The sequence below is a fragment of the Chamaea fasciata genome, unplaced genomic scaffold (assembly GCF_029207755.1).
Source record: "Chamaea fasciata isolate MVZ Bird 193981 ecotype frontalis unplaced genomic scaffold, bChaFas1.0.hap1 SCAF_13, whole genome shotgun sequence".
Classification (NCBI taxonomy): Eukaryota; Metazoa; Chordata; class Aves; order Passeriformes; family Sylviidae; genus Chamaea; species Chamaea fasciata.
In genome coordinates this window covers 5,691,772-5,716,763 of record NW_027094098.1, presented here as the reverse complement: position 1 = coordinate 5,716,763, position 24,992 = coordinate 5,691,772, and the positions used below count along the sequence as shown (strand labels likewise).

At 48.0% G+C, this 24,992-nt stretch overlaps 1 protein-coding gene across 1 annotated transcript; it reads right to left on the bottom strand.

Annotated features, from left to right (window-relative positions):
- Positions 1 to 1,203: 1,203 nt before the first annotated feature.
- NT5DC2 (5'-nucleotidase domain containing 2) lies at positions 1,204 to 24,821 on the bottom strand. The gene is made up of 14 exons (XM_066195351.1): positions 24,499 to 24,821; positions 17,309 to 17,493; positions 16,508 to 16,582; positions 14,655 to 14,710; positions 12,847 to 12,940; positions 11,331 to 11,459; positions 8,223 to 8,283; positions 7,867 to 7,969; positions 7,304 to 7,405; positions 5,984 to 6,065; positions 2,846 to 2,932; positions 2,281 to 2,421; positions 1,985 to 2,049; positions 1,204 to 1,560 (listed from the first exon to the last, which is right to left on the bottom strand). Exons 1-14 carry the CDS (start codon positions 24,740 to 24,742, stop codon positions 1,299 to 1,301), a joined length of 1,686 nt encoding a protein of 561 aa, XP_066051448.1. The 5' UTR covers positions 24,743 to 24,821; the 3' UTR covers positions 1,204 to 1,298.
- Between the last annotated feature and the right edge of the window lie 171 nt (positions 24,822 to 24,992).

Here is a 24,992-nt window from a genome sequence, read left to right as displayed (position 1 = left end):
CCCTTGTTGCCAGCTGCAAATGGTGTGGCAGTGAAGGGAGGAAAAGGAGGACCAAGGCAATTGCCATCACCATCCCTTCATCCTACAGCCATCACTTCCCACACACCACCCAGCTTTCTGAGGGTCAACCAGAATGGAGTGGCACAAACTCCCAACACCCCCTCTCCACCTCACCTGCCCTCTCCCCAACACCCTGCATGGCCCTGGGGCAGTCTGAAGCCTTGACAGGACCAGCAAGGCCCTGAGCCAGGTGCAGAACCCACTTTCTGCACTTCCCATCCTAAACCAGCTTTCACCTTCCTGTGGCTCCTGACTGTCACCCTTGTCCCATCCTATAGACTCTGGCATCAGTATTAGCATCTCTTTGCTCCTCCTTCTGCTGAAGAGGCACCACAGGGCTTTGCCTGGCCCACAGCACTTCACACTCGCCCCCTCCCCACACATCCTCACCTGCCCCTCCAGCCACCTTAGGCCACATCTCAGCAAACACCGATGGAAGGTCACCACCTCTGCTGCCAACCCTGCACCTTCCCTGAAGGGCTGAACACATCCCGCTGCAGCTCACAACAGAACATACCCCATCAATTGCCAAAGTATTGATGTCACATGGCACCAAACCCAGAAATACCAACAGTGCACAGCCTTAAGCTCTCTCAAAAACCAGCCATGCCCCCAAACAGTACCTTTGAGACCCTGTGACCTACTCCCACACCCAAGGCTTGCACATCCTGCCCAGTGACCTGCCGAGGCCCCAGCTGGACGCACCAGTCTGGTGGGGAGCAGGACAGGGCTGAGGCTGCTGGACAGGTATCACTGCTGCTGCTTTGTCATGTGATGCACTCACTGCTGGGCCTGAGGGTTGCCCAGCTGGCAGCCCTGACCCCCCGGCCATCTGCAGAGTCACTCATGCTGCAGTCCCAGGCTATGGGGGCAGCTATAGACCTGGCACACCTTGTCACACCTCCTGTGGGTTGTTCTCACCAAGCACTGGAGATGTGGAGCTCCATGCCTGAGCCACTTGTCTGGGCACAGAGCAGGGAGGGGGCAGTGTCCCATCCACCAGCATTGGCCCCTCCATCACACCTACTCCTCGAGAGCACTCCCTGCACAAGCACCCATCCTCTGTCCAGCCTGCAGTGCACTTCAGGGAAAGGGATGGAGCCAGTGAAAGGAGAAAATAAACACACCATCTACACACATACGCAAGTGTCAGACGCCCTTTAGTGGTAGACAGAGGTGCTGCCGGCCCAGCGGGCCGGCCCCGCTCCAGCCCCGCTGCCGCCTGCAGTACCTGCCCCTCACCGGATGTGCACCATCTCCTCCAGGAAGGGGGTTTTCATGCAGCCCGTGCACAGCTGATCCATCCAGAGCGGAGCCTCGTGCTGCAGAGGGGTGCGCCGGGGGTAGAAGGTGAAATTCACGTCGTAGTTGAGCAGGCAGCTGATGGAAGCCATGTAGATATCAGAGAACCGCACCAGCCGGCGGGAGAAGTACGTGGGGTTGTGGAATGTGCGGAAGATGCTCCCAAACTGGGGGTTGAACAGGTTCTTCGTCAGAGACCTGAGAAGAAAGATAGTGTTTTGTAGCTAAAACTGTGGTCACAGATTCTTCCCACTCTTTAAGCCCGGGCCACCCCACGCCCTGAGCGTTAGGAGATCACCCCAAGTTCGGCCTCCCGAGGCTGTGATGCAGAGCAGTCCCTGGGCAGTGAGACTGATGAATATTCATTGCACTCTTACTCCACCTGTTATGTAGCAGACAGCCCAGCAACCCCTCCCAGCACTCCCCTTTCCCACCCTGCCTTCAAACCAGTCCAGCCTCCCAGGCTGCAGGACTGCACTACTGCATGGCCCCGCCCAGAGGCAGGTGGCACCAGGCAGGACCAGAGTGCAGCAGCGGCAGCAGCGTTATCCCCAAAGCAGGTTACAAAACAGAGCCTGGGAAACCCTAAGAGACCTCACAAGTGAGGGGGGAAAATGCTCACCTGATCTCCTGCCGTTCCTTCATCCACTCCAGCAATACTTGCTTTGACTCTGCATCCTGATACATCTGCAAAGACAGCAGTAGAAAGCATCACATCCATCAGTCCTGCAGGCCACACCTCAGTTCCCTGCAATTTCCTCTGTAACTCACAAACCCAGAGCCCACTGCACCGGGAGGGGGATGAGATATTTTTGAGAAGCAGGCAAGATGGTACATCCCCTCATCCCCATGGTAAACTCAAAATTCAGACTCAGAAGGCAGCATATAACCTGTCCTGCTCAGCCAGGAGCTGTTTACCTGCATTCTCTCCAGCAGCCCTGTCAGAGCCTGCTGCCAGGTCAAGGAGTGCATGTACTGCTCTGTGTTTATGATCCGGATCTCCGTCTCCAGTTCAGGAACGATGGCTCCAGTCCTCCAGCCATGACGTAGCATGAGGTCCTGGAGGTCAGGGTGAAAAAACAACCAAGAATTCAACAAAAAGACTGAAAGCCAAACACAACCCTGGCTCCTAGAAGAGTGTGTTTGTTCCCATTTCACATTCTCAGGGGACAGCCATCCATGGCCCGTGCCAGTAACAACCATCTCCTGGTCACTAAGATCAGTTGCATGAAGCACCTAAAAAGGTGAGATCAGTACAAACTGCTCTCAAATTCACACTTTACCCACAGAAAGAACTTCAGGAGCCTTTTTTCCAGTGCTTGCATCTATCAGTGGGGAAGCCTCTGTGTCCTGTGAAGGGGGGGCACCCAGCCCAGCCCTGAGCACTCAGAGCAGGTCCCGCCTTATCTCCAGCCCAGCTGCAGCCACAGCAGCCACGTGGGATCGCTCCCACCTCACTGGAGAGCAGAGACATTTCACTCACCGCAAGGTCACTGTACAGATGGTCACCAAAGTAGAGCACTTTGGATCCACGCCAGCCCGTCAGTCTCAGGAAGTCAAAGAGGTTGCCCTGCAAGTGACAGGAGCTCAGAGTGAAACGTGGGTACAGGCCACCTTACCACACGCAGGTGTGAGCACTCTCATGGGATGTCAACCTGCTCTCTGCCTCACCATCTACACCCAGAGGTTTCTCTCCTTCCCCACCTCACTTCACTGTTCTCCCATGTGACAATCCCCTGTACATCCATCAGCTTTTTTAAGGCAAGAGAAAAAGGACATACAGGGAATTCAGGGGAAATCCTGTGGCCTAGGGCACAGCAAGTTAAGAAGACAAGATGGTCTAAAAAGGCAACAAAAGGAGGCAGTTTAGAGGCCAAGAGTCACCTAAATTAGAGGAGCCTGAGGATGGACAGAAAACCCCCCAGGTGTTCTGGGTTTAGTTGTTGGTCTAAGGTGATAATGATTTCATCTCACAGGGTGCACTAGGGGGAAGGTGAGCACTGCTAGGCAAGGCTTTTGGAGTCAGGAGCCGTTCTACATCCCAACCCCAAAGATTAACAACACCCATGTGTTCACAGGAATTGTTTAACCAAGCCAAAGAGCCAGGCAGCCTGCACAGATTCACAGCTGAGTAAAACAAACCAAACCCCAAAGCATCAGCTAAAGCACAGCACCAAGCAGCTTTCAAGGCTTTCCAAACATCCATACATGCACAGAAGGCACTTCAGGGACTACCCTTCCATCTCCACACAAGTTTTCCCCACGAGTCAGGGAAAAAAAAAACCCACTAGGAAAGGAAATGGCCCCATCAATGCCAGCAGACCAGCTCAAGCAGTCAGAGCAAACCTATGAGCCCCTCAGCAGCAATCGCTCTGGCCAGTCTCCCGTGGCAGAAGGGAGCCAGCACCCCCAGCCACCAGCACCAGCCTGGCCAGAAAGCCCATGGACACAAGGCAGCCCCCCAGCAGCCACTGGCAGTTTGCTGTGTGCACAGCTAAGGCTGCCCAGGACCAGGGAGCTGGGCCTTCTGTTCCTGCAGCATCCCTGGAGCTGAGCAGACTTCCCTTAACAGCACAGAAACAGGACCCGGCAGCCTCTGCACTTCTTGGACACAAAGTTGCTGCTGCTCACATGAGGGCTGCTCAGGAAGCCACTGGCAGAGAAGGAAATGGAGGACAGCCTTGGAAGGAGGAGTCCTCTTGCTGTGCTCCAGTCACCTCAAACAGCAATGGACCTGAGAGCCAGGAAGCTTGTGCTAGGAGCTCCACGGAGCCACAGACCTGTCCTGAGACCTCTCCTTTGCCCCAAGAACACAGATCTGGAGAGGGATGGGAGTACAAACGTGGCGCTTACAGAAAACACCACATCTGCTGGAACAGAGGGACTAGAGGGCATCACTTCCACTTCCCAGTCCCTAGGGCAAAACACCAACCCCTGAGATCCCATTCCATGGGAAACCTGCAGCAAAAATCTGCCATCCAGCCCTTCTTCAGAGGACAGGAACAGCTCAGAGGCCCCTGGCAACACCACCAGCACAGGTCCATGGCCACTAACACTTGCCAGAAAGAAGCATATTGTGGCACTCCAAGAAACCAAAAATCCTGGAGACACGGTGGGCTACAACCAGGATACACTCTTCATCACATCCTAAGAACAACAGTTAGGCAACAACCTTAATGCAGTCAGATAAATATAATTGTGGGGAAGAACTGGAGAGGGGCCCAAAATCCTACCCAGCCCACCTTCCTCCCTCATCTTTTCCCTTCCTCAGTGAACTATTTACATGGGTGAGCAAGATGTAGGTGAGTTGAGAGCAGGATGTAATGCAGCAATAAACTCCATGGGTGAGGTGTGGCTTTCTCCTGAGGGAGCAGCTAATCCACTGGGAATGAGCTCTACTAGCATGTTCCCAGCTCCTAGCTCTTGGCAGAGGATGGGATGCCAGCCCAGCACTTTGGCAGACCCACCAGACAGAGGTTTCCCAACAGCACTACTCAAGGACATGACCTACTCTGCTACCACAGGTCAGGTCCCAGCTACTTGACCTCAATCTCACTAACAGTTTCTTCCCGTGGGATTGGACAGCTCAAATAATCAAGAACAAGCCGTCCTAAAGCCAGAGGCAACTTGTCTCAGGGGACAGACCGGCTGCAAGGACAACACCCAGGGCAGCAAGTTCACCAGAGCTGCAGCTCATCTTCAGACATGCTGGTCCTTCCAGAAGGGGAGAGTCAGGAGCCAAGTTTTGTACCCTCTTTGATGCTTTGTGCCCTATTTGATCACCCTTGTTTCTTTATTCCCTATCTCTTTATTCTACACAAGTCCACCTATTCCAACCTTATGGAGAACAATTTTTGGAGTGCGGTGTGGAAGATCTTTGCATGCACAAAGAGGTTTCAGAGAGCTGTGCCTTTTTAGCCTCAACTACCACACTCTTGGGAGCCCCTCTGGGACAAGATCTTCAGGACCAGGACAATCAGAACAGTTGAGGGAAAAGTGCTCAATTGGCCATGCTGGACAATCAGAGCAGACCTTCCAGGGTGAAGGTTTCACTGTACACAGGGGCAGGGGACATTCACTGGCCCCTCCCACACATCCAGGGGATGTTTCCGCACCACCCCACTCGCACAAACAAGGCAGCAGCAAGGAAAACCCAGCCTGGCAGAGGTAACTCAGCACAGGTTCCCTTGGGCAGAAAAGCCAGTACCCCACACCTTAAGCTACCTGGCCTTGCTCAGCCTTTTCCCACTTGTCCCTGTCCCTCCATCCCCAGTGCCAAGGCCATGCTGAAAGCATTCTGGGGGACAGTGTCCCACCACGCTGGCAAGAGCTCCTGGGGACAGAGGGCATCTCCCACTGCCCACAGCCAGCACAGAGCCCTGAGCATGTCTTCTTACACACGCCCTCTACCCACACAGGTGTTCTCTTCAAGGACTTCTGTGTTTTACTTTTCAAACAGCAAACATGAACAAGTGTCCTACAGCAAAACCCATCATTTCCCCCCAACCTGACCAGGCAGATTGTCCTGTTTTTCCAGTGATTTCCAAAACTGCAGGCGTGTTATAAGTCCCCACCATTTCAGACTCCTGTTTGACACCCCTTATGCACCCATTCATTTTACCTCTTTGTAGATCTTTCCCTTCTCCAGCTGGTTTATTTTGTCCCACTGCAGTGAGCCTTTATCATCCAGTTTTCGAAATGGTCTGGGAAAAAATGGGGGGAGATGTCAACTTCTTTTGATTTTTAGTGATTGTTACCCAGCAACCAGAACATTTGAATCACAAAACTTGTTTACCTATGTAACAATTTTAAATAAAAGCTCTGCATGAGTTCTAAGTGACCTTCTGGGCCTTCTGCACTATTTTCTCAGGGGAAGAGAAGGCATGAAAGGGAAATACCTTTTCAAAATGCTTCCATTGACTGTAACCATTTCATGCCAAAATCCCTAACAATTCTTCTTGTTTTCACATACTGAGAGGAAGAAAATAACCATAATGACTCCCTCTGAACTGCCAAGGCTAAGAAGGCTTTGCCATGAAACACTTTATGTGCTCTTCCAACCTGGCTATGCCTGAGCCCAACAGAGACCATGGAATGTCCTAACAGGATAAAGCAAGTCTGCAGAGAGAATGGCAAGCAGTTCCCATGCTGAGCTCACCAGGTGAACTGAGCTGCCTCCTGTTTTTCCTGAGGGCTTGCCATGACATTCTCCACTCCCTGAGTGGATCTTAGGCACCAGGCAGCCATAGGTTTTATTTCCAAGAGGGCCAGATCATAGCTCCATGCTGTGCTTGTAAAGCATTTCACCTGCAGCCCATGAAAAAAACCTTTACCAGCCCAGCACAGCTTATACAGCCATTCCATTCCATTGGTTAACTCCAGCATATGCCAGTGGTCTGGGTAGTGGGGGAGGAAAATACATACAAAGAAAAAATGGAGCAATCCCCCAACTAAGCAGACACAAGTTCCCAAAGCAAAGAAGCCAAAGAGCAAAGTAAGGACAGCAGCCTGTCTATTGGCAGCTCCTAACTGACCACAAAACCCAGCTGCCACGTACAAAGGCTTCCAGAGCTGCCAGTTCCCAGACAGCATGTATCCAGTACAAACAAGGCCCCAAAAAACCTCAAAAAACAAACCACACAGATATTTGCTGTGGGGAAGAGGGAAAGGAAAGATTTTGTCCCACTCTCAAGACAAGAAATGGCCATCTCTCATGCCAATTTTAGAAACAAGTTTTCTGCTTGGCTCTACACATTCTATCCACTTATTCTCAGCCTGGTCAATTCTTGCCTCCTCAGAGAGGATCTGAGAGAACATTGGAAGGCTGAACACCTCCTGGAGCTAGACTGTGCTTAGCAAAGCGCTGCTTTCTGGCAGGCCAGAGGAGGAGTTCCCTGCAGGGAGGGGGCTGAAGGGCCAGCAGGGATCCCTGGACACGTACTTCCGCCGGTCAGTGAAGAAGTTGGGCTTGTCCGCTTGCACAATGACCATGTCGAATAAGTCCCGCCAGTTCTTGCCAACCATGTGCTTCATTCCTTTGTCCCTAAGGGCAAAGGAACAGAAAAATTAACAGATCCAGTACTCATTTTTTCACCCAGCGCTGCATCTTTACAACAGTATGCCCTGAATTCACTCTTATTTCACTAACAGAGATTTGTGATCCTCCCAAGGCTGTCTCATTGTATGAAGCATTGATGTTGTGCTTTGTTTCAAGCTGTCACACATTTTCTTCTGCACCACTGGAAGCCCAGGGAAGTCTGTGATACAGCAAACAGTGCTAGAGGCAATAGAAAGTGTCAGCTCTGTAATGTTGTGGCCAACCACAGCCTTGTAACTCCTTCAAGAAGTGAGATCAATGCTGGAGGTGCAACATTCACCACAAACAATTCCCAGAGAGCTCCATGACTGCCACAAAACCCTGTCCCATACAAATCCCAGGTTCTCAGGGGAGGGAGCGCCCTGCACAGCTCTTGCTGACCATTGATGAGCAATAATGGTACTCACACAAAGCTAAAGGGACTGTTTGTGATGAGGAACAGTTTCTTCTTGTGGTTCACCAGGCGGTTCAGCACAGCATAGATTTCATCCCCATGCAGAATGTACCGTTCTGTATCAGAATGAAACACACGGCATCAATCAGAACACTTTGGCAAAAGTCATGAGCACATTTCTATGAACCAAGCCAAACCTAGCCCCTATACCACTAAAGATGCAAAAAGGTCTGAGTCAGATCCTCAGCCAGGCAGGCAATGAACCACCATGGTGACAAAGTGGCATTCCTCATCCCCATCAGTCCTATCTAAAGAGAAAGACTGAGCAAGTGACAAGTGAATTTGGCACCAGAGCTCTATTTAACTCACCCATATCTTTTTCAATCCATTTGTACATCACTCCTTTCACATGAACATCTCTAATTGCATCCTAAAGAAAAGAGCAGGGGGGAAAAATGTTTCAGTTTTACAACATGGCATTCCTGTTTCCCAGCATGCAAACCTACTGTCCACCAGAGGATGAAGGCAGTAATGATACATCTCCTCCTTGCTGAATGAACAAAAACTCCATCATTGCAAAGCTGCAGAGCCTGCAAGGCTCACCAAGATGCCAAAAGAAGAACAGGGTGGCTGGATCAGCTGATCCAGTGCAATGGGGGAAACCTCAAAACTTATCTGTGAAAGCACAAATTCCTTCCTACTCTTAGAAGCGAGCACATCTTACCCCACTGGTTCCAAGGCAATAAAGACTGTGCCACTCCAAAACCACTCACTGTCCCAACACTGTGCTGTCTCATACACCAGGTAGCTTTTCTTCCTCCCTGTGTCTGTGGAAGCTCTGCCAGGTGTGGCCCAAAGGATAGGAGTGTGGCCAGGGTGAAGAGCAGCAGAGGAGAGCATCTGTGATCACAAGGTGCTCCCCCACAAGCCAAGGAGGGCCACAGCTTCTAGCTCTGGGTGACCAGTGTGTACAGGCAGAGCAGAAGCTCCCACTAGGAGGGTGGCACAAAACACAGCTGGGAGGGAAGCAAATTAAAACAGATGTTGTCAAGGGCATGCAAATATCCTCTATTTTCCAGGCCAGAAGCCAAGACACAGCAAATTTTTGGACACACCCAACTGAGATTCTGCCCAAGTCTCCATCCAGCAAGATATGCCAGACTCATAAAACCATTTCCAGAGCAGCAACACAGTTTGCAGTGTTAGCACATGCAAATGCTTGTTTGAACAGCACCATTTTCATCCCTGACAATTTGCACAGGTAAACAAGTGCTGCCTTTCCCCAGGACCCTTAAAGTCCTGTTACACTGTGTGTGCCCTTTCAGACTGAGTCCCACACTCACCACTGTCATCACTACAGTGACACTTGTCACACAGTCAACTGGTCTCATGGCAGTGCTGGGGAAACTTCATGGCCCCCCCAAAATTTCCTTCAGAGCTGGAGAGAACCACAATTTACAAGTTAAAAGGGGATGATGAAGGTGGAGGCATTACCACGTCAAAATGGAGTTTTAGAAGCTTCTTTCCACCATGTGGATTTGAAGAGCAAAAAGGCAGAGGTCACATCTCGTTGCCTTTTTGGAAGGAATCTGAACAGAGAGCAGGAGCTCTAACAAGAAAACAACTTTCTCTTAACCAGCACTGTCACTAAAAGCAAGCAGAACTTTGGACTTGCATCAAAACTACCTTTGCAGAGAAGAAAAGTTTCAGAGTGCTCTTTCCCTAAACTCCTGCCCTTCAAAAAAAAACAAAAGAAGGGGAAAAAAAATGAAAACTATAATGTTTCTGCAGGTAAAATCTTGGAGTGTTGGTAGGTGTCAAACAGGACTCAAAAAATGCCTCCAAGGGGAAGCAGGGTAAACTGTACATTCTTACTCTCAAATATGAAGTGACCAAACTGGTGTGACAGGACTGCTTTAATTACATGTCAGCTCCAGCCTTTACCATACCCCAGGGTCTGCCCTTTTGATTCAGTGCTTGTAGCACTTAACCTGCTCCTAAACACACAGGCTGCATCAGCAGTGCCACCAAGAGTCACAGCAGGGTGTCAGGTTAAGCCAGTGCTGTGCTAACAGCTGGGCCATGCAAATCCTCAGGGACACCTGTCTGCAGGCACAGAAGGATCTCTGTGCTCGTGTTCACAAAGCATTTGCATTTGAACTTGGGTACTTGCGCAAGGGGATAAGTTTTGCAAAAATGTTTGTTTATCCTCATTGTACAGGAAAAAAGCAAAAACTCTTCTGGGGAGAGCACATGATGGTCCCCAGTTTCAATATAGATTTCAGGCACTGCCACCAATTTTCCATCATAGCTCTCTTCTTTGCCCACTTTAGTTGTTCCTCAGGGATGGCCATGCTGTCCAGCAAAAGGACAAAGCCAGGATTAGTACTCAGGAGTCTGAGGGCTGGACCACACCAGTTGCCCTGCAGTGGACATGTATCAGCTGTGGCAACCACCTCCCTGCTCTCAAGATTTCTATTAGGAACACATCCATTTGACCTCTAAACAAGGTTCAAAGGTACTCTCCACAAAAGGCCTCAGGGATCAGCTGTATCCCCTTTTCCCATTTTCTGCACCCCAAGAGAAGAGACATCCAACACCCTAGAAACATGTTGATGTCTTGTGGGAAATGGGTCGGCACATTCCTATCAAACACCAACAGAAGGTCAGGACACACAGCTGACAGGTGGATCCTTATCACAGAGCAGCAGCACAGACATGGAGCTCCATTTCCCCATGGAGTCCCATTTCCCTCCCAGAACTGAACAGCCAGTGGGTGAGTCTAAGATTCCCACCAGGTACCAATCAAAAACCTTTCCCCATGGAAAAAGGAGTGCAATAAGGAAAATGTGTTGTCTGTCAGCATAAGTCACCCAGAGCAGCAATCTCAAGCACTCACATCTTGTCTACACCACTAAGAAGCCAAACAGCCCCAACAATGCTGATAATCCCACACAGCCCTTTCAAGTGCCACTTAACACCTTGGAGTAAATGACACATGAAAGCTACAGTCACCCACTGGATCAGACTACTCTGCAGCTGAAAGGGGTACAGGGTTCTCAGAGCAAGCAAGAACAGGTGTTTTACAACAATCACTGTAAAAAGTGAACTGCTTGGCACATGGTTAGACCAAGATTCTTTGAAAAATGAGATAGTAAGGAAAACAATTTCAAAGTCTGCAGAACCAGAAAACATTTTCACAAGCTTTGTGACATATTTCCCATGGAAGGACTTTCAGCCTGAGCAGCCTAGGCACTCCTACACAAAGTACACCAGAAACACCATCTCTGTAGTATAGACAGAACCCAAAGATGTTCTGAAAACACAGCTTTGAATATTCCCTGGTAATGCTTTGATCTAAAGAGACAACAGAGCTGTCATACCAGACTGGTCACTGCCAACCCCTTGGGTATGGGTGCTGCAGAGCTCACAGTTCTAATGTGGTGTGACCTGTGGGGCAGTTGACATTTCACTTACAGATATGTCCTTGTAGAGATGCACCTGGTCAAACTCAATGCCATGATTGATGAAATAATCAATGACTGAAGAGAGCAGAGTCATTTCAGGAAGAGAAAAAATGTCCATAAACTGCTTAAGTGATGGACCCTGGAAAGCAAAAATGAAAGGGAGACATTAAACCAAAAATTACTGAGGGAAAAAAAAAAAGTAAAGCCAACAAACAAACTCATATCACTCAGCATCATCTGAAACATATTCCAGGCTAACAAAAAGAAAAACACTAGTGTGGGAAGTCCCAGACACTCACCAAGCAGCCCTCTCTTCTCAACAAAAACAGCAACCTTGAGTAAAGAGGTGTCTCCTTCAAATAAATCATTAAATCAACCTAGCATTATTAATACCACAGGGTAAAGATGGAAGAAGAAGGGAGTCAGCAAAATACGTGTATGGCACATACAAAGCACAGAAAGGCACTTCAGCACAAGCACCTGGTCTTACAGAAGGCCACAACTTGAAGCAGATTTCATGTTTCATTTAATAAGAAAGACGAAATCATCTCAAGTTTGACAGGAGTGAGGAGAGTTGCACAGGAGGAGGCCAGTTGAGGGCAGCTTACAGATAGAGATCAAATTCTAAACAACGTCCTATTTCAAAGCTGGAAACATCACTGAGCTATAAACAGAGTGTATATACTTATCCAGAGAGCAACCACTCAGATTAATTGTTCCCAAGAGAGAAAGAAAAAAATCAAGCAGTGACCTTGTTGGAAACTTCACAGAGCAGACTCTCAGGGGTATTACCAGAGGAAGTGTGCCCTTCTCCTTCCAGCTTCCCCTAAGGCACAGGAATTAAGGCAAGAAACAAAGTAGTTCTGGGAGAAGGGATGTGAAGGTCCCGTTTGGCCACTGCACCGCATGAGACACTCAAGGAAGAAAAATCTCTCCTCACTTCCTCTAGTTCAGGCAACCAAAGGATTTTTACAGCTCCTACAGACAGCATGTCAGTATTTTACTCCTCCCTACACTCATGGACTACAACCCTATAAATAACACCCCCTGAGAATTTCTAAAGGAGTGTGGTGGGAGATCCTTAACATAAAGGGAAAAAACCCTACCCAAGAACAAAAAAAGGCAGTGCAAGCATCCTACTGCTGCTACTCACAGAGACCCCCTCCCGAACAGACCACTGCCAACACCAGCACAGCAGGGGCAGGCAGGCTGCCCTGGTAGCTTGGGAGCTGGATTTGGCCAAGGAATAAGCAGGGAACATCTCCCTGTCAGTCTTCAAAGCCATCCAGCCCTAGGCCAATAGCCCTGGTATTTAGAAATTCTTTGCAGATGTCTTTCAGATGCTAAACTGCTAAATAACCTCTGGGGCATATTCCCACTAGAACAAAAACACACACTGCAGCTCACTGGGGACCGAGCCTTTCCAAGGGATGCTGCAGTCATTTACATGTGCACACAATTCCCTCTGTTTTCCAAGCTGTTCGAAGAGCTGCTGCTGCATCCCAGCAGCCAAGGGCTTACAATACCTTGCCATAGAAGTCACTCATCTGGTACAGCGGGATGTGCTGTGTACCACCATAGAGTTCAATCACCTCTTCATCAGGCACCGGTTTGAGCCCTCTAGACACAAAACAACACAGTTGGTCAATAATCAACGTTCTGCACAATGCTGCAAACAGTAGAGAAATACAGGATGGGGCAAACAGGTTCTTTCCTAAAGCTCAAAAATTCCTCCTGCCCAAAAGAGACAGGCAGAGAGACCGACAGCTCTAAAGATTCACATAAAATCTTTCCCAAGGCATTCTTCAGATACCTCGTTTGCTCCTACAAGTTAATTGAGGGGCTTTTTCCACATTCCAGAGGAGTCCAGCCAGAGGCTTCTCTGTCTGTTGTCAATTTGCTGTTAGGACTGCCCCACCAAATCAGCCTTGTGACCTGACTTGGGCAGCACTAAGTAACTAACTTGGTTTGGAGATGTTTCCATGAGATACATCACTTTCAATAAAAAAGTGCAGGAAAAGGGCTTGCAGAAAATGGGGTTTCCTTCTTACTCAGTTTTCCTAAACAAGATTTTGACTAAGAACAAGATCTTGACTAAGACCGTTCAACAGAGAAGGCTGTTTTTCCCCAAAACACCAAAAACAGGAGTATGGATGATCTGTGCAGTTCATAACAGCAGGTTATCTGACTGCTGCAGGTTTTACCTCTTGCACAATTTTGATGACTGTTTGCTCAAGCAGTTGGCAACTTTCCCTTTCTCCTTTTCTACTCAGTTATGATACAGCATCTAAGAAGTTAAATGTTGCCTCAGTTGTGTTTAACAGCAAAGGACAGTTAAGAAGGATACTCGAAAAAAGACAGTTACAAAAGGATGCTAGGGGAAAAAAAAAAAAAAAAGAAAATGTGTTTTCACTAAAAATCACTTTATGAAGCTGTGAAGTAAAATATGGGGCAGTACAAACCCCCTGGTCCCCTCACCCCCCGAGCTGGCACTCAAAGAAGCCAATTCTCTCTGGTTATGAAACTCCCTTCTTAATATTCTTAGAGTGTTTGCTGTGACTGAAGCTTAACAGCAAAAGGGCAGAGAGCAAGGAAAAAAAACACGTTGGCTTCCATGCTCAGGAAATACAACATAGGACTTACAGGAGATTTGCTACTGATATTTATAAATTACTGCTTCTTACACACCAACCCCACTCCTCTTTGGGGCAAGGAGTTTTCTCAGTCTCCAGTCTTACAACTCTTAGGAGAAAAATTTGCTCTGCACTGTTTCAGCCACTTATTCCAAAGCATACACAGCTGTTTTTGGAGAACTAAAGGAAAAAATAGGATAATCTAGGACTTAAACTGAGCCCAGATCCTGACGCATTATTACTTATTGGTATGTCTGTGTTGTTTTAAGATTAATTTGCACACCCAGATCACTCTCCACAGCACAGCAGAGCACTGCTGGGATACACTCCTGCCTGGAAAAACAGGCCCATGTGTGAAGCACCTACAGAGGAGCTCTTTCCTATTGGCTCTGTTTGCTCCCAGCCATGCAGCTGCAGCTAAAACACCACACAGTGTACGTGACCAGATGTGCTATTAACCATTACAAAAAGCTCCAGGTCTTCCCACCCACACCTGCCTTGAAATGTTTGAGAAAAAATAACTCCCTGCAATTATATGCCAAGTAAGCACTTGAAACAAGAGCAAACAGGATAAGCCAGACAAAACTCTGCTCTGCTCAGGAAAGAAGCAGAACAACATATGCCATGAACATACACTCAGATATAGAAATCCACTTTTGCATATATAAGCATTTAGAAAATGATTTTCAGAACTGACAGACCTATATGCAGTCCCCAGCTGGACATAATGGAAAGCATCAATCTTCATGAGAAGACTCTGTGACAAAGGATAGATATTTACTGTTAGAATTGGGTTATTGTTAAAATTTACACTGAAACCTTATTCAAGTTTAAAGTTCCACACAAATGACATTCAGAAAGTAAAGCCCAGTATGAGCATCCCACACCTATGCACTTTAGACCGCACTTATTCTCCAGCTACTTTTAGACACACTTATTCATACTTCGACTTTTTATTGGCCTCTCTGGCAAAAGACCATCTTTCTATGAACCAAAGTCTCTTACACCTCAGTTTGTAGATAGGGACGCAGTTGAAAAACAGGGACAACAATATTTCTGTGACTCAACATGGTCTATTCTCATCTCCCTTCAAGAAAACACACATTCCAAAGGAGCTCTGTGGGCACAGATCTATTTGCCCCCACATTTGTCTTAAGCAGAACTAAGTGGGCAAGTTTTAGTTCAAAGCACAGCTGCACCCAGTCATTTTCCTCACACAAGAGCTCTCCCCTCCCCAGTAGACATTGAAGGAAAGATGTTCAGGAGCACACCAGGCTGGTAACAGAGCTTCCTTTGCATTTTTACTATCAGACTCCCCTCATCAGGAGCCATCCTTCTCCATCCATCTTTCTGAAGCTGTGACACAAGCCCTCGGGCATGGAAAGCAGCCTCACACTAAACGCACATCATTCCACAGCTTGCACAAGGAACAGGGTATCAAATTCCTTCATTAAGGATACTGTATCAGTGCATCTTGTTACACTGTGGCCAGACCTCCCAGTAATCTATGCGGAGGGCAGGCAAATACGCCGAAAGTTTCACTTAGACAGGCACAACCCAGATTTCTCTGTGTTTTGCAAACTCTGATCCTGAGAAAAGAGAGCCCTCTACTTTCTACTCACTTCAAAGAGTGCTTTGCTTGGCCACGCCACTCGCCTGTGTTCCTCAGATACAGCAGCCAAAGATTTAAACAGAGAAAGAACCTTCAGTTTCCCACAGATCCACGTACTGCTTGGTAAGGGTAGAAGCATGAGTGGTCTGCTGCCATGCTGTCTCCACAGTTAGGACAAAAGACAGAAAATCTCTACAGTTTTTTCCTTCATTCTCTTTTTTTTCCCTCCTGCTGGAGAACAGCACACACATTCCAGCCTGCAGTGCCTGCTTCCCTGAATTTGCCCAAACTCAACCCTGCGAGAAAGCAACCTTCTCAGCTGTGCTCCCACCCGACTGCCTGGCTGCAGCAGCCAGCGTGATATCACTGGGCACCAGCCTTTCAGAGAATTGGACCAAAGCACTGAAAAGGGTTAAACCTAATGCCTGCACTCTGCTTGCCCCTGTTCCTAAAAAGTATGCATCTTAAGTAGCTTGGATCTTATTCCAGGCAGTCCTATTATTCGGGGTGGGGGTGGGGAAGGCTTCCAAAAGCATTCTCCTGACGAGTCATTTCTATTATTAGAGTAAGACACTATGCCTCTGCTCCCGGCAAGCACTTGTAGATGCAGGATTGAGTTTTGTTGTTTAAATTTCCTGAAAGACAGAAATGATCACATAAACAAGCTCAGTTTTCTATTAATTAGCCTGTGGAATTAATTGACTTAAATTGGCAACACTGGTTACCAGAGGCCTTTGCTAGAATGTCCAGTTCTGCTGGAGGTCAGCCTGGCACAATAGGCATCTTTCCTTGGGGAAGAACCCAAGCAGTGAAAAGCACAGCCACACAGACTCACAGGTCATTTGGTGACAGATGTTACTGCAAGCAATGACATAAAGTATTTCCGCTAAAAACATAACAGTGGGAGACACAGCCCAGGAGAGTGAACTTTGTACAGCTTACCTTTTGTACATCATAGTGAAGTCCACGTATGGCAAACCCTGGAATGTAGTCATACTTCCCAAGCCCTTCTGGATACTGGGAAGACAAACAGTGGCATCATTAGAGCATAAGCACCAGATAATCAACAAAATCATTGCAACCCGTTGAGCTCATTTAGTCCTGCCTAATTTTGCCCCTTCAGCAAAGGAAGTGGATGAATGGAATAAGACAAAGGATCAGGATACCCAAAACTAGTTTTTCTCATGTAAGAGACAGTAGTGAAAAAGCATCAGATTCTCTGAGGCACTGAGGACACTTCTCTTAAGCTCCACCCAATGCATATATCTGGCAAAGACTGGCACTGCAGAGCCCCTCTAAACAGAAAGACTCGATGAAAAAAAAATGCATGAGCAGTCACCCATTGCAAAGGGGGTCTGTTCTGGGACATGGTCTAGGGCATCATCCCATAGACCAGCATGTGCCAAGTCCTGCACAGCTTCAGTGCTGGCCCATGGTTTTTGCTTAGCCTCCATGTGCACCTCCAACCAGCAATCTGTAGGCATAATTTCCACAACTGAGTACAGCTGACCAGGGCTTTTTTACACTAAGGCTCCCACTCCACGTTTATAAAACCTCAGGAATGTACATCAAGTTAAATTATCTCAAAGGAAATTAATTCTGCAATCAAAGATTGTGAAATATTAAATTTATCTCAATAAATCAAGTAGTTGACATGTGTGCACAATACCTGCACAGGCATGTCTGGGGCATGCAAAGACAGCAACAAGTTTAAGTGAGTGGAAATTTTTAGCACCTCATTACCTTGAATTGTTCTATTAGGATGTCTCTGGCAGTGTTGAAAATCATGGAGTGTAGTAAATTAGAATACTGTGCTAATGTGTAATCGTAGTCAAAGCCATAGATCTCCACATCTGCCAGGCTGATCTCATTGTTAGCATAGATGGCGGCAGGGTTGAGGAGATTGCAGACTCCTGGTGGAAGGAGATCTAAGAGAGGGGAAAGGGGAGACGTTAGAGAAACTGAGAGCATTACTGAAGCTTAGACTTTTTGTTCTGGACCTGACAGCAGCTGGAAATGCCACACAGCAGCAGCAAAGCGCATAGAGCTGCTGCCCTTAGCTCACTCGAGTAATCTCCCCATGAAAAAACACACTGAGAAAACTCTGGCTGCACCTGGAGATAATGCTCTCCGTGCATCTGCACAGTCAGACTGACCTTTTCTGTCATGAAGCTGCAAAACAATGCCCCCTGCTCTCTGGCCTACATGAAGCAAAGCAGACCCAAGGTTTTGAAGTGTCACATTTCTATCTCAGAGCAGCTGCAGTTTCTGCAGGCTTCAATGTGCAAGGCAGCTGTGATAAATCACGAGAAAAACACACATCCCTCACTTTACACTCGCACAAGCAAACAGGCTAACTGTCCTCTTGGAAAAGTCCAGATTACTCCAAGTCAGAAATTTTGAGGTTGGTCTTTTGGCATTTCTTTGTTTCTCACTGAGGCAACCAGACTCTAGTCTTCAAGTACCATTAAGACTTTTTAAATTTTTGTATTAGTGGGCAGGAGAAACCAAAGTTTTGTACAAACACCTACATGTAAAAAATACCCCGCACTAAGTTATGCTCCTGGAGCATGCAATGCTAATTAGCAACAAGTTATCTGCTTTCCTCTGATAAACAGCTGTGGACACAGCTCAGTCCTTGCGTGGCTGGGAATAACACTTTGCTCCCCAGACCACTGAGAAAATGGGGTTTAGTGACCAAGCAGCTAAACTACCTATATATAGATCCCTTCCCAGAGCTAGTCCAGAGAGAGCTTTTGCTCCATTGCAATGGGAGAGGCAAGAACAGATCTTCTCACAGGCTTCCTGCTCCATGACAACTGCCCCTTGCAAGAAAGAGCAATAAAAATAGTTCGTTGTAGTAGATTGCCTGGTCACAACCACTCTGGGGGACAAAAGGGAAGGAGACATTTCCTCCCTCCTCAAAGATGGGTAATTGTCTCTTTGAATGACAGAAGAGTGGGCATTTTCCAGATCCTACCCAGAATCAGTGGGTAGGATTTTTTCTTCTCCTACCTTAACTTTTGGCATTTAGCAAGGGCCCCTGTCCTGGGTCTTTAGTGCTTCCTTGCTATAAAACCAAGTTCCATCTGTGTCTAGGACAAAAAATACATTATTAGAAAGAGATACCAGCCCTTCCCAATAAAGACTTTGTCTGGAATTATAACAGAATTCAGGCAAAAGCCTGAAATTCTTTTGTGAGGCCTAATTCAGAGAGGTAACCAAAGAAATAGATTCAAAGATTTCAAAATGTTTCTTTCTCAGGGGCAAAACCAATCACTATGTAACAAAACATACCCATCCTTCTCCCCCAACTGACCTGCCTTTGGCCTTCAGATACAATTCAGCAGATCATGTGGACAGGAGTCACTAGAAAATAAAGCAGCATATTAAGGCAGGAGGGCTGACTTATTGGCTGCACACCAGGAACAAAAGCTCTCTGTTGTCAGTGCTCTGCTGGTGGCAAAGTTCCTGGAAGAGGCTTAGAAGAGCGGATGCAATCCAAGTACTTTCCACTGAGACTTTAAAAGATGGGAAATGTAAATAGGATTCAGATGATGACAACTTTCATCCTTTAATCATAAATGTTCTTTGCACCATAAATAAACAGAGTTCCACTTCCTGTCCTCACCTCCAGGCAACTTGTGGAAAGACCTTTATCTAAGATCACACTGGGATTTGCTGGGTGTTATTTTTCTTCTTCACAAGGAAAATGATGATACAACCACTAATCACACCTCAGGGGAAAATGTGCAGATCTTTCCTCTTCTATTAAAGCACTTTTTTTCTTTTTATGACAAATGCACCCAGCTTGCTGCTACAGTGTCCCTACAGAGAGGTCAAGCTCTTCCAACATTCCCCTTTTGCTAACAGATCCAGGAGAGCACATTTTGATAGCCTGAGAGCATCACAAAATACCATTGCCTGAACCCCACCTCTCTTTTCACAGAAGACAAGAGAGTCTTCTAGCTTCAACCACGCATGCCAGCCACAACTTTTGCAAAAGTACCATCAGGAAAAACTAAGGCAGCAGTAGAGTTTCGTAACAAGGAGAGGGCAGTCTGAGCTTCATCAAGCAAGTCCTACCTGTGATCAGAAGCATAAGCAGTTACTGTGCCACAGCATGATTTATAAAGTACATTTAGACCCACTGAGTGAAGCAACGCTCCTCCTTTCCAGCCGCCAAGGTTCAGAGCCTCTCTGCTGTCCTCTGACAGCCTCTTCCCCACCCACATTTTGTCACTCACTTACACAGCATGTTCTCTCTTACCTCCTAAGGGCTGAAAAAGGATGCACACACCAGCCAAAATGATTTACACCCACTGCCTCACACACAACGTGTTCCCTATGTTCACTTCCCCAAGCACCACACATCTCCTTGCTGTGTTTCCTATCCCACATCACTCACAACTCACAGCTTGCTCTGTCCGCCCTATCATCCTACATCTTGAATTTACAGTAATTTCAGAGTCACTGTTCTTCTGGGAAGGAGGAAATCTCTGAGGTTCAGTCTAGAGGTTCATGATGCACGTTTGTCTCAGTGCAATTGTCCTTTTGCAGCATCATCCTCAACAGAGCTGCAGGTCTCTGTCTCCTTAAACTCACACAGTCTCCATGCAGGTTCCAACCATAGCAGGGAAAAGACACAACCTGGGAGCACACGCAAAATCAGTTTCAATACAAGAACCCAAACATGCCTCAGGGTTACTGAGCCAGCTTGATTGCCAAGAAGCTTGGTTTAATTATGTTTGTTTGGGGGGTTGGTTTGCTTTTTTTGTGGTGTTTAGTTTGTTTGTTTTTCAAAGATAACCTCCTGGGTGGTTACTAATCCTTAGTGCGCTATCAAGTCCTGGGCTGCAGGCTTGGGTGCTGCTGCTCTGCTGATGTTCCACATGTAATCTGCCAGGGATCTTTGTCTCAGATTCCTTGGCAATTGTCAAACTAAAACAGACACCCACCAGAAGCTCATGAAGATGCCATTTTTCAAGAACGATAGCTTTTGCTCTGCCAAGACACCATAACAGATTGCTGGCCAGATAGCAATGAAAGAAAACAACCACATAAAATAAAAGGAAAACCAAAACTAATAATAATCCCAAGTACGCTTTCTGTCTGGGTCCTAACCAGAAAGGCAGACAATAACAGTTAGTCACTGCCTACTCAGCACTTCGCCCAGGAAGTTTGATCTAAGGGAGAAGCAGCGTGAGCACATCGGAGGACAGTGTGGAAAAAGCTGCTCTTGCACTGGATGCAGCCCCAGGAATCTGCCTGCTTGCACAATTTTCTCCTGTTTGCAACTCCAACAGTTTTTAGGGAAGTGCCTGCATGTCTAAGGCACATGTTGAAATTCAGCAGCAAAGGCAGACCACAAGAAAGCTTGTTTGATGTCGTGTATCTCTTACACCTGGGTGTAAACACAAAGTAAACACACCTCTCCTTCATTTTCCCACTGTGAGAACCTGGACAGCTGCTTAAATCAGTGTCTCCATGAGAGTACAGGTGTCTCTTCCCAGGCTATAACTACATTGTTGGAAAGCAATAACCCTCAAGCCCCAACAGGAGAGCGGAGATGGAAACAAAAGCAGGTAATTAACTGCGAGCAGCCACTAGAGACACCATCTGGCTCCTTCTGATGTGAAAACCGCTCTGGGCAGGAGGTGCCAAGCACGTCTCCTGCTTCTCTGAGCTCCCGGGGTGCCAACAGCATCCTGCAGGAAACGCTCCTGTTATCTCAGCCTCAGATCCAGCACGTTAGTGAAGAATTATACACAAACAAGGCAGCTCCTGGCATCTCTCACACCCTTTGGACTCCCAGAAGTCCAACACAGCAGACAACTGTACTAATTTCTTCGTAAGACAAGCAGGGAAAAGAAGGGTACAGAGGAGCAGATGGCCATCATCCTCCGTGTTCTTCATGAATCGAAAAGTTTCCCTTGTTCACGCTAAGTTGCTTTCTAAAGACAAACTGCCAGTTTTCCTCCCTTCCAAGTACCCCTTTATTCTCTTGAAGTGTTGCTTTGTGCCACTTCCTGCAAAGCATTCCCACCAGCCAAAGCAGATCCTCCTACCAATAGAGTAGGAAGAGAAAAAATATTATCTAAAGACCATTTAATTTCAGAGGAACCATGTTAAAAGACCGTGGATTTATGCCATTATACCTAAAGATTTTGGGATTTCCTGCCAATGAAATCTATATTAACTAAAAGCAATATTTAAAAGTATAATTTCATTCCAAAATTACATTTCTAAAATATACAAAGGTACTAGAGAAATGCTACAAGAGTTCTTCACAAGAAAAACGGGTTATATCCAAGAAAGCAGAATTGGGAAGTTTACATAACTGGTCACTCTTCCAGTTCTGGTTGTTTTCACATTTAACTACGCTCAAGCTTGTAATGCAGAGTCAAGAAATTTGCAGCTATTGTAAAAGTTCCCTAGAAAAGTTGAGTTAGTATAACCACTGTTAACAGATTTGGAACACCTAGGAAAAAACAAACACTTGCTTATAGCCAAAGCCACTGGCTCGGCAGTCCCCTTGTTTCAGGACTGGATGTTTCCTAGAGTGCCAGACTTCAAAGCATACTGAGAGGGCTTATCAGCCTTCCTTGACATTTATCAGATCAGAAAACAGCAAGTCTTGCTCAACTCCATCCCTCTGACTAAGTGAGTGTACTTTTCCTTTTGCCAGAGGAAAAAACCCCAAAGCACAGTAAGTGCCTCAAATTTTTACAGGTCATGAAATTTGGTCGTAAGAGTCAATGTTGCAATAGGCAGGGGGATGATGAAGAGAACGGTTTCTCTTGAGCCAACACTGAGAGGAGGTTTCACCTCAGAGGCTCTCTGTGTAACAAGGATGAGCTGTCATTTGTATCACCGCACTCCAGCCTGGCAGAGCACAGATGTGTTTATAAGGAGTTGAGAACTTCTTGTGCCTCTGCTCTGGTCCCAAACCTGCACCAGCACTGAACTTTACTGCACAAAAACTCGTCCTGCACATTCTCCCCTGTCCAACTCAGTCAGCATTTACAGTGCAAAAATAAAACAGTGCCCCATGGACCTGGTCCTAAGCAAGGGCTGGTCTGAAAACACACCATGAATTCTCCTGGCAGAGCTCTGTCCAAAGCAGTGGCAGTACCTGACAACACAGGACGAGGGACTGCACAAAGGTGCTGTTTCAGAGGGGGAAGGAGGAGGAGGCACCACAGGAGTCTGCCCAAACTCAGTGCTGGGCAATACTGAGAAGACATTCACCTTCATCCCAGAGTTAGAAACCAAGCATGAAGGAACAGACTGATGCCACATTCTGCACAACGGTTCAGTCATCAAAGCAACAATTAAAACCAACTTGGACCAACTCAGTCTCTTCCTGACAAGGTTTGAATAACAGCACAGTCTTGAAATTTTAGTTTGGGGGGCTACTCTTTAAATAAATGAGGGCCTTTTTCAACATAGCTGATGGCTTCCCGAAGGTTTGCTCTGTAACACTTGGGCTACTTCACTTGACTTTATTTTGCATTTAGTCTGGGTGATTACTGCTCCACCTCAATTAATAACTGCATCTCTTGCATCACAACAGAGTTACATGAACACAAACTCCACAATCTCACGTAGCAAACCAAGCATTTTGCCAAGGGACCGTGATACAGCCTATTAACACACATCTGCATTTATGGATTCAAACCCATTATGGAAAAGAAAATAATGCCTTTGAGGATAGCACGGTCCAAACAGCAATTGCAAACTGGAATTTCTTTCAAGCAGTGGGGCTAAGACCACGACTCAGTCTTGGAGGGTATTGCCAAAGCTCCAGTCCTCTGCCAGCATCCTGTACTGCTCTCAACGGTGCTGGGAAAGGAGCTCTCATCCTGGAATGCAGCAGGCTGAGCACCCAATGGATCAGCAGCCAATTCCTTTACGTTTGCACATCATGAAGAGCTCGAGATTTTATGCCAAATCCAGTGGACTGGAGGATGGGGGAGGAAGGAATGAGAGACCCTGCCCGTCTCAGAACAGGGCGAAAGTTCTTCCAGATGCCTATGGCTGACTGCTGTCCTTAGGTAAACAAAAGCCACGGGAGAGTTCTGTAAGAGCAGGCACAAACTCACACTTCCTAGCTCTCTACAGTGCTTACCTTCAGCATTCCAAGAATCAAGAAACCATCAGGAAAAGGTTCCCTGCCCTCATGTCATTAAAGCTATTTTTAGGAGAGTTTAATACAGTGGAGGTCTGCTGCTGCCAAAAAGGCCACGATCCTGTTTTACACACAGACAGATTTGGTGAGCCGTCTGAGTTCTCTCCTCGCTTGGCAAGATTTCAAAGTATCCGACGGAGCCAGGTAACTTCTTGGTCAGAGAAGCAAAAACACACTCACAAGCAAAAGGTGTGACACGTGGAACACAAACCGAGCTCAGGACCAGGACCCATCCCAGGGCCTGCAGCATCAGTGCTCTCCAGGATCACCCTTGTGCCAGTGGCGACTTGGACTCGTCACCCCTTCACTCAGCATCCCCATCCATTTGTCCTAGTCCAACCGCGATTCCGTATGCCGGCCAACGGCAAACTGGAGAAAAAGGCAACAAGCCCTTCCTTTAGACCATTTGCCCACGATGTAAGGAGGCTAGTTATGAAAAGTCCCATATACGCTGCACGTCCTGCAACGCTGAGTCCTGCTGGGGAATCTGCACAGAAGGAAGCCCAGGATGGGGAGAGGAAGATCAAGACCTGGTTCCAGTGAAATAAAACCATTCCAGAGAGCCGCGGGCGACGGAAGATGTGGATGGCATCGCTGGGGAGAAGGGCTGCTAACCCGGCAGCGGCACAGCCCGGGCACATCCCCAGGGCTGCGGGGCGGGGAAAGGCGCCGGGATACAAAGAGGAGAAAGGAAAAAGAAGAATGGAAAGGCCGGCCCCGCAGGACGTGGCAGCCCCCTTACCGTAGACCAGCTTCTTCATCTCGTGGTACCTGGCCCACAGGTAGGTCTTGGTGTCGGCGCCCTCGGCCGGTACGGGCTGGCCGCCGACTCTGCCAGGGCTCGCCGGGTGCTGCTCCCGGGGCTGCCCGTGCCCGCCGTCCCCGGTGGCTTTGTGCCGGCAGCTCTGGCAGGACAGGGCCACGGCCAGGAGCTGGGGGGCCGCGCCACCGCCCCTCCGCAGCGCCGCCGAGCCCAGCGCCGCCATGGCCCCGCCGGACGCCGCAGCCTCGGGGCACCGCGCACAGCCTCGGCTGCTCCGCTCCGCTGCCCGGCCCGCGGCGGCACGGCCGGGCGGCCAATCCCCGGTGCGAGGGGCCGGGCCCGGTGCGCCCCGCCCGGAGGGGCCGGGCCGGGCCGGGCCGGGCCGGGCCGGGCGGTGCTCGGTGGGCGGGGCCGGGGCCCTCACGGGCTCCCCGGGCCGGGCCCCGCCCCCTCCCCGCCCCGGCCAATCAGGA

Excerpts from the sequence above, each read along its gene's own strand:
- NT5DC2 (XM_066195351.1), bottom strand. The coding sequence starts at position 24,742 with ATGGCGGCGCTGGGCTCGGCGGCGCTGCGGAGGGGCGGTGGCGCGGCC. Across the intron at positions 14,711-16,507 it reads TTCACTATGATGTACAAAAG|AGTCTTCTCATGAAGATTGA; the intron begins GTAAGCTGTACA and ends CCTTTGTCACAG. Across the intron at positions 7,406-7,866 it reads AACAGTCCCTTTAGCTTTGT|GGACAAAGGAATGAAGCACA; the intron begins GTGAGTACCATT and ends CTTTGCCCTTAG.